This window comes from Periplaneta americana, chromosome 17, assembly GCF_040183065.1.
Source record: "Periplaneta americana isolate PAMFEO1 chromosome 17, P.americana_PAMFEO1_priV1, whole genome shotgun sequence".
Lineage (NCBI taxonomy): Eukaryota > Metazoa > Arthropoda > Insecta > Blattodea > Blattidae > Periplaneta > Periplaneta americana.
This window is the reverse complement of record NC_091133.1, coordinates 35,356,046-35,370,815: the sequence shown is the minus strand read 5'-3', so window position 1 is coordinate 35,370,815 and position 14,770 is coordinate 35,356,046. Positions and strand designations below refer to the sequence as shown.

The window sequence follows — 14,770 nt, the reverse complement described above, 5'->3', positions numbered from 1 at the left end:
TTCTAATTGATTGAAACAGAAGGTCACAATTTCTTCTTTGTATAGGTTGACTTGGAAATTGAGATGTCCCGCCAAGGTATGGTAATCAGAGTATCAGTTGAGCTGAAGTGAGCTTAAAATCTCTGAAATAAAGCAATATTAGGGTCTGAACTGTTAACCTGCATCTCCACTGATAAACGTTTAGTATCAACATGTTAAATTTGCATGTATCATATATGGAAATTTCAACTCTTAATTTATAGACTTAGCCTATCATGTTGACTGAGGATGTTGAAATTAACACTTTTAATATGTTGGCATGATTTCTGGCAGCAATGTAAAACTTGTTAAGTCAATGAATTTGTTTGTGCGGTATCGGTACAGCTTGGTAGAATTCATTTAATTATAGTCCCGTTGCTCTAATTTCCGGCAGCCAATTGCGTTGCAGGGTGGCTACATTTAAACGTTTGTGTCTTGTGATTTTACTGAGGAAGACATTATTCATTTCTTAAGGTTTGTTAAATACCTAATACAATCGCCCGCCATTTTGCCTCTTTTGTTGGCATTCGCAGAAAGCACATGAGGACGTTATTGGCTGCTCAATTATTTGCTGAATTACAGTGCGTTTGATTTATTATCATAGGAGCTACGACATGATAATGTTTAACGGTGTGGCAAATAGATTCCTCGTATGGTAGCTCGGCAACGAAAGAACAAAAATGGCGAACAATACTGCCTACATAGACTTTATATAGCCGTCACTTCCTAAGACATAAGCAAAGAGGAGGAGTCACGCTGGAAATAACAGCATCGCGACTATAAGTGCTTTTATTATTTTCAGTCTGTGACTTAATATGCCATATACATGTGGCATGTGAAAAAAATAAAACCACTGAATTGAGTTACTAAGACTTATTTGAAAAAAAATCTCTCAATATGAATTTGCAGAATTAATTTAGTTTCTGTGGCAACAGATGACTTCCAATTTGCAGAACTCGTAAATGAGGTGCAACTCTTGCTCATTTTTATATGATCCTTGCTCTCGACTATTGTTTAAAGTAAATGGAGCAGGCAAAAGAAAATATGCTTGAATTGCCTAATGCAATAATGGAAAGGCCTTTGTAGTATGTTTCCGCAAACGAATATAGAGACAAAACAAAGCAGACAACAGTTTTAGAGAGCTGGAAATATTACTTAATTGTTCTAGAGACCACATAGAAAAAAAATCGTATTCCTCTGTTCACAGTACAACTGGGAACTGCAAAAAATTAAAATAAGCGGGAAGTCTGGAAACAGATTGGACGACATATACACATCCAAATGGTTTACATATGGGGCAATGCTATGCATTTTTCTTTAGGCCACTATATTTACAAGTACAAAGAATATATCCACTGTTAAAAATGTATACACTGCGGACATATTCCAAATTACATTTATTTCTACTTTACTATACACAGTGAAACATTCTGGGGATCGATTATTATTAATCATGTGATAAACGAGGGATGTGCTGAAGATAACTTACACGAGCCCTTTGTTAAATATTTATATTTGTTCCTGGCCCGTTGTTAAAATAGCTGATAAGGAAGAAATCAATAAAATAAATGTACTTTCGTAATTTAACTACGTCCTATTCTACATTCTGCTATAGTGATCGATTGAAAGTATAAAAATTTAGCGTCTTTTACACTGCTTCTTGGAGACTTTCTGATGTCAGCTATTCTCGTGTTTGAGTTTCTGGTGTCATTCAGTTGGTGGGCTAGTGTAGGATTTTGTCGTTTGTGAATTTTTTCGGTATCATAATTCAAATATAGATTTTCTTTGAAGTTACGTTAGTCTGTTAGATAAAACGAAACTTGAAGCGGTCGGCCTTCGTTGGGGTCGCCATGTCTGCGACGGTCGTCTGTCGTCGTCGTTGTTGGTGCCCACGACGCCTTTCCTTGCCCTCGGCTGCCAGCTCCGAAATATGCGGAAAGTATCTCGAGGATGGCACGTCGATGTCAATAATTAACTACGTACACTGATTAATTTGGGCGCCAGTCTCCTCGAGATTACTCCGGTAGAGGTATGAGATTCCCAGGTCAGCTGCAAAAACGGTCGGGACATGGGGTTTGGGAGACGTGCTCGTAGGTTGAAATGATGTAGGCGCACACCAGAAGTTGTTGGTAAGAACTATGAAAACGTTTATTATTATTATTAAGTGTTCGTTTCAGATTAGCAGAAATGCGCGTCCAAGTGTATAATATCTCGCTCTCACTTCCCGCAAGTTGGTATACTAATTTCTGAGTTCACGTAATTATATATTTTGTACTATAAAACACCAGTAATATAACGGACAGTTGATAACGTGATGAGAGGAAAGAATTCAGACTTATAATAATAATGCAACACACGACTTCTTACTACACTGACTAAAAAATTCTAAGTCCGTAAATTGTTATACTTCCGAGTTAGGTTTGCCGAGAATATGTGGAGTGTGACCTCTCCGAACACTGTCTATCTGCCTTCTGTCTATCTGCCAAATCTATCCCCTACTTTCAACCACCAAACATAGAATTTCGCCCTCCTATCTATATATCACGTGTCTCTATTAAGAATCCTGATTGGCCATGATTACACTTACGTCACTTAAGACGCGTTCTTCAAAAATTGTTCGTTAACTAGAACATCTCCTACTTCCGGCGTCCTGACAATTCTCTGACATACCAGATCATCTCTTTTGGAACCTGGCTTGGCGTCATCTTACTGACCACCCGCAGGCAAAGTCCATACATTCCTTCATCAGTCAACTCCACGCCTGGACACATGTTTCCTGTCCGCCCAGCTTCCTTTCGGCCTTCCTGTCCACCTGTTACTTCCGTCTCAGATTTTGAAACTAACTTACACGTCCGCGCATCCTATCCATATAAGAATATTAACACGAAATACTAATCTAATGAAAATCTCCTCATCCTATACGAGGAACCGTCTCAAACTTCGTAATTCTGACGCAAAGGGACAAAGTTAGTTAATTTTTTTTATATAAAAACTACAGGTAGAGGCAGTGAAGGTCATGTGAAAATTGAACAGTTACATCTGATGCTGAATTAAATTTCAAAACTACGACAAATGAGAAAATAGAAATTTCCTTATATGAAGTGACAGCATATGTATGAAGTCCTGGGTTTGAAGCAGAACAGAAGTGAATAAGTTCAAAAAGCTATGTTATATTCCCAATTCTCGGTCAAATAGTCAATTCGAACATTTTGAGAATCAATCTGTATGGGGTAAATAATAATAATAATATTATTATTATTATTATTATTATTATTATTATTATTATTATTATTATTATTGTAAAGTAACCAGTGTTTCCTCCTTCCCTTATTGTGTATCTCCTCTCCACTGGCCATCACATTCTTTTTTCTTTTTGTGAACTCTTTGTTAAATGATTGCCAGCACACCACTGGATAAAACTACTTGCAACAGCATGTAAAGGCACTGCCCGTGCCTGCACTCACTTGCTGATATCAATTGTTGCGATACTGAGTGCAATGGGCAATGACACCTGTTTTTATTGTTGTTTTCACATGATAGTTTTCCATAAGTGCCCCCTGATCTGTAAATATATCTTATTACTGATAAGCTATCATAACATCAATGTTTTTCTTGTGTGATTGAAACTTTTAAAATCACTCCCTCCATGACAACCAACATACTAGCAACAATAAAATCCATACATTCATTTATTCGTAACTTCTTCACAAACAGCACATTACAAAGAAAATGCGTACAATTTAAAATTAAACTTAGGTACCAGTAATGGATAAAGTAATGTATACCACACGAGAGTAAACAGATTTTATACACTTGTGAAAATCTAATTTAACTCTGTTACTTACTTACTGGATTTTAAGAAACCCGGAGGTTCATTGCCGCCCTCACATAAGCCAGCCATAGGTCCCTATCCTGAGCAAGACCAATCCAGTCTCTATCATCATATCCCACCTCCCTCAAATCCATTTTAATATTATCCTCCCATCTACGTCTCGGCCTCCCCAAAGGTCTTTTTCCCTCCAGCCTCCCAACTAATACTCTATATGCATTTCTGGATTCGCCCATACGTGCTACATGCCCTGCCCATCTCAAACGTCTGGATTTAATGTTCCTATTTATGTCGGGTGAAGAATACAATGCATACAGTTCTGTGTTGTGTAACTTTCTCCATTCTCCTGTAACTTCATCCCTCTTAGCCCCAAATATTTTCCTAAACACCTTATTCTCAAACACCCTTTAACCTATGTTCCTCTCTCAAAGTGAGAGTCCAAGTTTCACAACCATAAAGAACAACCGGTAATATAACTGTTTTATAAATTCTAATTTTCAGATTTTTTGACAGCAGACTGGATAATAAAAGCTTCTCAGCCGAATAATAACAGGCATTTCCCATATTTATTTTGTGTTTAATTTTCTCCAGAGTATCATTTATATTTGTTACTGTTGCTCCCAGGTATTTGAATTTTTCCACCTCTTCAAAGGATAAATTTACATTTTGTAAAATATTCTCGTCACGAGACATAATCATATACTTTGTCTTTTCGGGATTTACGTCCAAACCTATCTCTTTACTTGCTTCAAGTAAAATTCCCGTGTTTTCCCTAATCGTTTGTGGATTTTCTCCTAACATATTCACATCATCCGCATAGACAAGCAGCTGATGTAACCTGTTCAATTCCAAACCCTCTCTGTTAACCTGGACTTTCCTAATGGCATACTCTAGAGCAGGGCTTGCCAAACTTTTCATAGCGAGGGCCACATTAACCATCTGAGAAAGAATCGCGGGCCAAGTCACGTAAGTTTAAATTAAGTCTAATAAACAAAGCTCATAAATAACATTAGTATTCAAATTTTGTGTTTTATTGACCTAAAACCTACACTTTCAAACTGTTTCCTTTTTTCATTCAACTGGCAAGTTATGTTTTTGGCAATATCTTCCACTCTGCGAGCAACTATATGTAGGCAACTGAAAGGCTAATTTTCTTAAATAAATCTACTTTCTCAGGACAAATCTCCTTTGCCGCCATTATCATGCACGATTTAATAAATTCACCATCACTAAAAGATTTTGCCCTTTTCGCCAGTTCATGCGAAACTAGCCACTGTTGCTGCTTCATTGTCTGATCTCTGTTTCTTGAAAATATTCTGTTAAGATGATAGTCCACGCTTCGTTGCTTCAAATTTATCATCCTGTAACTTCCTTGTAAATCGTGAAAATTTTGAAAAATGTTTGATTTCATAATGCCTGCGAATGTTACATTCTTTAAAGACAACAACTGATTCGTTACAAATCAGGCATAATTATTTTATTTCCGGTTTGAATCATAAAATAGTCCAAACTCCATTGTTGTTTAAACACAGAACATTCACTGTCCATTTTCTCTTTTTTTTTTTTTTTCTTTCCCTGCCATAATTAAAGTTACGATGTAAGAACTACTAGTAAATGCTTGTGGATTAACTCAGAGTGCTAATACTATTCTTAACTGGATAATATTTACCACTTCGCGTTTCCACTGCTCTAATATGTGTGAGCATGTACCGAAAGAAGTCGCTGTTGTCAGCTTACAGCGGTGCAATCTCTGGTTGCTCTGTTGCCACACTTCGCACTTGGGCTGGACAACCTACAGTCGTCTGGCGGCTGAATGCTTGCAACCAGTAGCCTGTATTGTGGCAACATAATTGTTACCGCAATATACGAGCAATTTATTTAACAATGTGGGCCTCTGATTTGATTTCATCGATTGAAGTTCGTCAATAAATTAATCTTCTTTTTATTCTTTTATTGACTTTTAATTTTTCTTCAAGTTAGTAAATGGGCTGAACAAAAGTAGCTCGTGGGCCTGATCCAGCCCGCAGGCCGTAGTTTGGCAAGCTCTGCTCTAGAGCAAAGTTAAAAAATTAGGTGATAGTACATCTCCCTGCTTTGGCCCACAGTGAATTGGAAACGCATCTGACAGAAACTGACCTATACGGACTCTGCTGTACATTTCACTGAGACACATTTTAATTAATCGAACTAGTTTCTTGGGAATGCCAAATTCAATGAGAATATCATATAAAACTTCTCTCTTAACCGAGTCATATGCCTTTTTGAAATCCATGAATAACTCTGTTACACTATAAATTACTATTATTCTTTGCACAGCACTACATTATTTTGTACTTTACTAATGCAAACTAAAATAAATTTCAGTTTTTGAAGGAAGCTACAATTTTGGTAAATTTAGTTGATATACATTATATATTTATATTTATCAAGTAGGCCACTGGGCATTAATGGGTTAAAGTCATGGGACTGGTTATAGTAGATTAGGAAAAGAAAGTCATGTTTAATACATTCAACATGTTTAAAAATGTGGACAAAAATATTAAATGTAATAGCATTTACATGTACAATCTATGTGTTGGGATGTTAAACAATTCACTTTCATGAATAGTCCTCTTTTGTCAACATATGAAAATACAAAAGATGATACAACACATCACCATTAGATGGCAATTTCTTACCCATCAATGCAGTTTTCATTGATTGGCCGAAAAGATACAATTTTTTTTTTTTCCTTGTTGATGTAGTCGTAATAATGGCTACATTAAAAATTAAAACGCAATGTACTTAACACTTTTCTTGAAAAGTAGTGAATTGAAGTAATTTTCAACTGAGAGTCACATGTCACCCAGTTTTGTACACTAACTGACACTGTATGTCTTATGCCTCTCGCCCATAATTTTCTTTCTGCCCTGAAAAAGAATAAAAGAATCATATATGTGAGATTCTATTGATGAACATGTTGAAAATAAAATCGTCCTATGTAACGTCTAAATGTTAATTACTTTATTACAAATCTTGAACACGAGTTAGTTAGTCAATGATGATAAATTTAAATTGTAAGAAGATATACACAGCTCCATTCTGTTAACACTGTAGTAACAGACGAAGCAGTGTCACATAGAAAGTAGTATTCAAGAAGTACAGTTAACACAATCATAAATGCATAAATATGAAAACTGATTAATCAGATAATTATGCAAAATTCAGAATGAGCTCAAGAGAAAATAATTTGGTTACATTAGAGTAAATTAATGAAGCTATAGTCTGAGATTGATATGATTAATGCTGAAAATCAGAAGTTTGTGCATGTAAATGGGGAAAAAAATTTTAAAATTCCATTCTTGACAAAATGAACATAATAATGATAATGGTGCTTTTGTGTTATGCAACTTACATTAATTAGTTCTTGCATTTAATGTCTTTATATATATATAATAGAAAATTTGTATATTATATTATAGGCATTTTGCTTTTCAGTCACAAAGTGAAAGTATAGTCAATGAAATTTTTCCACCAGAAGAGGAACCTGTTATTGACATAGATGCTGTCCTTGACACAGTTGTTGTAAAAGTGAGCCAAGACCTAATTAATGATATTCCAGCTGGTGATCCACGATGGGCTGAGATGAGACCTTCTGGTAATTATATTATTCATATTAATTTATGAGCATTATTTCCTAAGTGCAATTCTAGTGCTAAAATATTTTTTTTCTTACAGTATCACCAGGCTGTCTTTCGACATTTCTGGTCTTTTATTTATTTTATTTATTTATTTACTATTGCTAGTAAGTTTGAAATGAATACAAATTAATAAATACAATGAAAGATAAACTAGCCCACTCTTGAATGAGTAAGACTCGTGCTCAGGTGGGGATGCCCTGACAGAGGCTTATGTGTAACTCATTTCTGAAGTTGGAGTGCCTGGAAGGCAGAATTATGTTACTTCAGTGATATCATAAAATGACCATGCATGATTATGTGGTGCCGGGAGAGGTCTTAAATCTAAATTTAACCTAAATTACAGACAGTGGAAAGAACATAGGAACAATTCCATTTTTTAAGGAAAAATTCCTGTGGTCTGACCAGGAATCGGACCTGAGACATCATGCAATGTAGCCAGAAGCTCTGACCACTAGACAGTATGCAAGTATATAAAAATAGGAATAAATAATTGACTAAGAATTTCATTGCATGTGGCTTGAAATCAGTCAATATGAACAGATTGTATTAAGATACATAATTATTGTTAACTTGCCATACCCATGCACTTCGCTGCACTTGTTAGAAATAAATATTATTTATTTAAATCTAAATACAGTTTTGTAATTACTTAATGAATAATAGTTTTTTGTATGTTGTAAATCGTTGCTTCTGAATCATTGTCAAAGTTGTATTTAAAACTATGAATTTAACTGTTATTATCACGCAATACTTTCTGCAGTTGTTCAATCAATTCTACTTTTAAGATTGATACTATATTAGTCATAATAGACAATTGGTCAACATCTGAAATAAAATATACTTGTAAGAACTGAGGGCTCTTACTTTCAGCTGGAAGAAGACTTCCAATTAAATGATAAGCCTGCACTATAGAATAAGGTGCATCTTCGATATCCCCCCATACCACACATTGGAGAAAAACGTACTTAAATAGTTGAAAATAACCTCAGAATTAAAATACACCACTCTAGAGACATGCTGTGGTCATTGAAAAAGTTATATCATTAATGGGTAGCAGTTCTGTATAATGCACAACACTCCATACTGAATAATTAGCAAAGTAACTTATTTAGCATGATCTGTGGCTTGTGAGCCATCCAAAGCCCCAACCTCCACTCCACTATGTGCGAGTCCTTATATGATTGATCACTATGGCGCACAATTAACAATATGTATCTCAATTATAATGACCTCATACAATACTAGATGAAACTATAAAGTAATTACGTAAATCTGTTGGACAATATAAATTCCATACATCCCAATATTCTGTTTACTAAAGAAGATGAAATTAACAATTTTTTACATTTTTTGGATTTAACAATAGAAAGGAAAGCTAATAAGTTTTGTTACAAAATATACAGGAAGCCAACTCAGACCACACACTTAATTCCTATTCATTCGAACCATCCTGATCAGCACAAAAAAAAGCAGGATTGTACAGTTTAATTAATAGATTACTTAGTATTCCCTTGTCCAAATCGGATTACGACAAAGAATTAGGCATCATTTACACAATAGCAATAGACAATGGCTATAACACGAAGATGGTAGACAGGATTATCTATCAGACAAACCGGGAAAAAACAATTAAAAAATTTCACACGTCTGTCGAACAAAGAACGAAAAGATTATATCAGTTTCGTTTATTCGAATCCATATGTTCACAATATTTCTTCAATTTTTAAAAAACTAAATTTCAATATTGCTTACAAAACTAACAACTCTCTTGGTAAAATTTTGTTTAATAAATTTCCTACTAGCAATTTTGATAAATTTAATTCCTCAGGCGTATACAAATTAAAATGTCAGTTTCCAGAATGTGATGCTATGTATATAGGTCAAACTGGCCGAAATTTCAGTATAAGATATAAAGAACATAAGAACATTTCTCATGAAATGTCGCATTCTGCCTTTAGTGAACATGTATTTAATAATCAACATTTTTTCACAGATATTAACACAGACATGGAAATCTTACATACTAACAGGAAAGGTAAACTATTAAACATTTTAGACTCTATTGAAATATATAAAGACAAATTTGTTAACCCTCAAAATATAAATGATAAAGCAATTCATGAAAAAAATATTCTTTTTGACCTTTACATCACTTCCGATTTGAACAGGAAAAGATTAACGTAGTATCAGTCAACGCAATCTCTGTCCCTTCTTTCATCGTAGTCAGTCTCCTTTAAGCCACAATACATCGCGGTCGAACACCTGAACCAGCGGTGAGTCTCGCGTCCAGATTATAATTCTGTCCATTCTTCTTTTTCATTCACTCTTTGTACATTTTAATACATGATACATGTTATTTACTATTAGATAGTACTTACCTCTTACGAAGTTAATTTCGTTTAAAATACCAGTTTTATCTATTTTAATCTTTTATATATTTGAATAGAACACACACTGGTCATTACGCTCTTAACCTTTTCAAGTCTCATAAGAATTAAATATCAATATTCAGACATCATATATTTTTTGTACTTTATTTTTAAACATAACTATCCACGAACCTTATATATACTTATTTTCCTTTTGCAGTCGTGGTAATGTCACTGAAGATGGAGGGGCACCCTCCGAAACATGTCTGAATTTTACCAATCTTAATTATCATCATTTGTAAAGTGTTCATACAACTGAGTTTTATATATATATATTGTATGTTTATTATCTAACCCATGAACACTGTTTAATTGACCTTACATGTGTGAGTTAAACATTTTATATACATTTCTTATTTTTACAATAATAATAATAATAATAATAATAATAATAATAATAATAATAATAATAATAGCTAGCAATAATCAGTTTCTCAAATTATTAAATTTCGGGGGAGGGGAAACTGAAAGGTGAATCTTCGGGTATGTTACAGTTTCAGTGTCTTAGAAAGTTTTTAACAAACAAAAGATATTCTAATGCTATAAGATAAGCGAGGTGGTACAAATTGGGATATCTTATAGGTAATTCGAGAGACAAATTTTACTGCACTCTTCAGTGTCAATTGTTTTATTTTAGAATACATTAACCTAAATAAAACTCCAAGGAGTTGTATACCTGGCTGCAAATTTAATTACTAAAAGAAAACTTAGTGCCGATATTTATTTTTTCTTTTAATGAAGTAACAAAAAACAGGAGTAAGGTTACGAAAAGAATATTTAAAATTAGCTTACTCTCAGTAGACTACCCGCATGTAATAATAATCCTTTATTAGGGAAAATGAATTTTAGGTACAATAAATAATTATAATAATAATATAATAAAATTTAGGGACAAGCGTCTGACATATTAGACCTGTTCGTGACCAATTAATTTTCCTCCTTAAACAAATTAACATTATTGTTTCTTTTAGTCTGTTATTTAACGACACTGTATCAATTACTGGGTTATTTAGCGTCGATGAAATTGGTGATAGTGAGATGGTGTTTGGCGAGATGAGGCCGAGAATTCGCCATGGATTACCTGGCATTTACCTTATGGTTGGGGAAAACCTTGGAAAAAACCCAACAGGTAATCAGCCCAAGCGCGGATCGAACCCACGCCCGAGCGCAACTTCAGACCGGGAGCAAGTACCTTAATCGATTGAGCCACGCCAGTGGCTTACATTATTGTTAGTTGCTGGGAATTCCTTATTACGTATCCATTAAACTTTAAATTTATATTAATATGTTTATTTCCTCTTTAGTAGATCCCAAAGAAGACTCAGAGAGTCAAAGAATATACAAATCAAAAGTCTTTTATCTCCTAACTCCGCTAGCGCGTCTGGCCGCGAAACCAGGTGGCCTGGGTTCTATTCCCGGTTGGGGCAAGTTACCTGGTTGAGGTTTTTTCCGGGGTTTTCCCTCAACCCAATATGAGCAAATGCTGGGTAACTTTCAGTGTTGGACCCTGGACTCATTTAACCGGCATTATCACCTTCGTCTTATTCAGACACTAAATAACCTAGATGTTGATAAAGCGTCGTAAAATAACCTACAAAGAAAAAATCTCCTAACTGACAATAAAGAAAGAATAAATATCATGCAAAAAAATTGTAATAAAAGTACAAACAACCATGTAAAATGAAAGGCCATGCTTTAGTTTTTTAGCAATGAGATAGAAAGCGAAAATCAAATTTCATGTAAAAGACTTACAGATTAAGACTTTAAATGCAGTGAAATAACAAATCAAAATTATTTATTTTACAGTAGAGAATTACAATAATTTAGTGTAATGTCAATTTACAAATGCGTATGGATACATGCATAAGCTAATTTTAAATTCTATTTTCTTAACCTTATTGCTGTTTTTTTGTTACTTCACCAGAAGGAAAAGTAAATATCGCCTATAAGTTTCCTTCTGTTAATTGAATTTGCAGCCAGGTATACAACACCTTGGCATTTTATTTAGGCCTACTGTATTCAAAAATAAAACAAGTGACATTGATGAGTGCAGTGAAATTTGCCTCTCGAATTTGCTATAAGATATTGCAATTTGTACCACCCCGCTTGTCATATAGCGTTAGAATATGTTTTGTTTGTCAAAAACTTTATGAGACACTGGACTGTAACATACCCTAAGATTGGAATAATTTCAAGGGAAAAATTGTTCCGGGGCCGGGTATTACAGGGAGCCTTACCTGAAAGATTTGATTTGCATACCCTAAGATTCACCTTTCAGGTTTTCCTCTCGCTCGAAATTTAATAATCTGAGAAACGTGATCTATGATGTTTAAGAGAACGTAAACTCTGTTTTCTATTGCATAAAATGTACAATGGAAGAAAGGCATTCTCAAATTTGAAGGAAAACCCGTTTTTCTAACGGTTGAAATTCTCAGTATGTATATGTAGTTGTAACAACAGAATCTACTTGTGTTTATGAAGGAGTGAAGTAGACAGAGAGATTGACTTTTAGATGGGAAATTATTGTTATCATGACAGATTTATAACAATACCATGCCAATAAATATGACATATTTGTTACTAACATATTTGTGAAGTAGACAGAGAGATTGACTTTTAGATGGGAAATTATTGTTATCATGACAGATTTATAACAATACCATGCCAATAAATATGACATATTTGTTACTAACAATGTGGTGCCAATAAATATTGCCTCGCTTTTGTATAGTCCGGGCTAAATTGCCCCATGTTTTAACTCTTTTCAAAATATCTGTGTTTAAAAGTACATACATTTTCTTCTTTCAATTTCGACCTAAAGAATTCTTCAATAATAAAATGTATACAAAAACGTTCTAGCAAACCCTTCATACTGATTTTGTTTGGTAAAAAAACGTACAATTCTTTTTCAGGATAGATCTCACAAATCAGTATTGTTTATAAATGTATTGTATTATAAATAGATTTCCACTCTGAGTTGTATTTTGGGATATAAGGGTCAAGTTTAATTTGTCGCAATGTCCAATAAGCATTCTGCAAAACCAAGAAAAAGAGAACTTTTATAATAGATGTGTTTACTTGTACTGTTTTCAAAATATCGTTCTTTGAGAGTACACATTTTTTTCTTTCATTTTCGACCAAAGATATCCTTCAATAATAAAATCTATACAATAGTGTTCCAGTAAACCCTTCAGCGACTTCATTTGGTTAAAAAAAAATTCTTTTACAAGACAGATCTCTCAAATATGTTACAAACACATTTCCTCTTTGAGTTGTGTTTTAGGATAGGAATAAGGGTCATGTTTAAAACTCCTTAGATGCTTTAGAAATTCATGTATTGACTAGGGAAGAGCATGTCTAATCTGTTGTAAAGCCCATTGACCCTTCTACAGAACCACGAGAAATTAGGTCTTCATACAGCCTTTCAGCAAACCCTTCACCCACACCATACTTACGATTGTTACTGATGAGCAATATTGCCTGTTGACAAACCGACACAGAAATAAAAGTTTCCTTTATGGCACTGCTATAAATTTTCTTCTCATGCGCATTACCATTGTGTGTGACCATAATAATGTACAGTCCTAAGATATGTCGTAAAAATGGAAGTAGGGTTAAGGGGAGAGGAGATGAAGAAGGAGGAATGCTGAGTGCTGCAAAAAGCAAAAGAACTAGCTACAAATGTTTCTACGTGTGGCATGTCATGTGGCCACACATAGTGACATTTAACGCAGAAACTGAGCAGTAATTGTCGCACCCATGTGGCCACCCGTTTTGCGACAATTACGGCAGCTACATTTGTAGCAGAAAACCTTCAACAAATGTAGCTCGTGTGGCCATACCCTTAAGAAACATATTAAAGAAATTATCCTTGCACCAAATGTGTGCTGTCTGGACCAAAATGGTCGTATTCTAATCATTTAACCATTTATGCCTAAGACTTTTTTTGTTGTTGAATATTTTCATAATTTTTCCACCACTACATGAAATTGAAATGGAAGTTAATTATTGTGCTGCAGGCTCCTTTGATTCTTCTAGTATACACAGCAATTAAATAAAAGTTAATTTTGTAATTCATTCCTTTGCATTTTTGCAGAAAAATAGCTAATGCAGACTGTTGCGAAAACGCAACACTAGGCAGATATGGGTTAAATACAATTTCAATTGAGAAACATGTTAAACGATTATCCTTCTACAAAACATGGAAGCTCCCTGAACCAAATGTCCTATTTTAATTATGAAATTACTTTATAGTTCCATTTGGTATTGTGTGAGGTTGTTATGACTGAGATATGTATTGTTAAGTGATTATATATATATATATAAGGACTCACACACAGTGGGGTGGAGCTTGTGGTTTTGTATGACCCACAAGCCACAAGTTGAGCTAAATATGTTACTCTGTTAATTATTCAGTATGTAGTGTTGTGCACTATATAGAACTGTTACCAATTAAGTATATAACTTTATCAATGACCGTCTCTAGAGTGGTATGTTATAATTTTGAGGTTCTTTTCAATTATTTAAGTATGTTTTTTCTCTCATGTATGGTGTGGGACGATATCGAAGTTTCATCTTATTCTGTAGTGTAGGTTGGTCATTAATACATTGTATACCCCATTTTCAATGTTTTATATACTAAATGATACCACACGGTTGTGCCCTACTTTATCAAGAATCATGACAAACAGCATTCAGACTCCTCTGCCTCCTAGAGGAGTGGTAGTGCGCGTGTGGCTTTCAATTTGATTTGTGCTTCGTTCACGTTAGTGGATAAGTATAAATTAGACATTGATAATTTCGGGTAGTATTCT

At 34.3% G+C, this 14,770-nt stretch overlaps 1 protein-coding gene across 5 annotated transcripts in view; it reads left to right on the top strand.

Moving 5' to 3' along the window:
* Window positions 1–14,770, top strand: part of Nup133 (nuclear pore complex protein Nup133) — a 337,303-nt gene that overhangs the window by 171,735 nt on the left and 150,798 nt on the right. For all 5 annotated transcript variants that reach the window (XM_069816497.1, XM_069816495.1, XM_069816494.1 and 2 more), the window contains one exon: window positions 7,325–7,484. In XM_069816497.1, coding sequence (XP_069672598.1) covers window positions 7,325–7,484 — 160 coding nt within the window. The remainder of the gene's footprint in view (window positions 1–7,324; window positions 7,485–14,770) is intronic.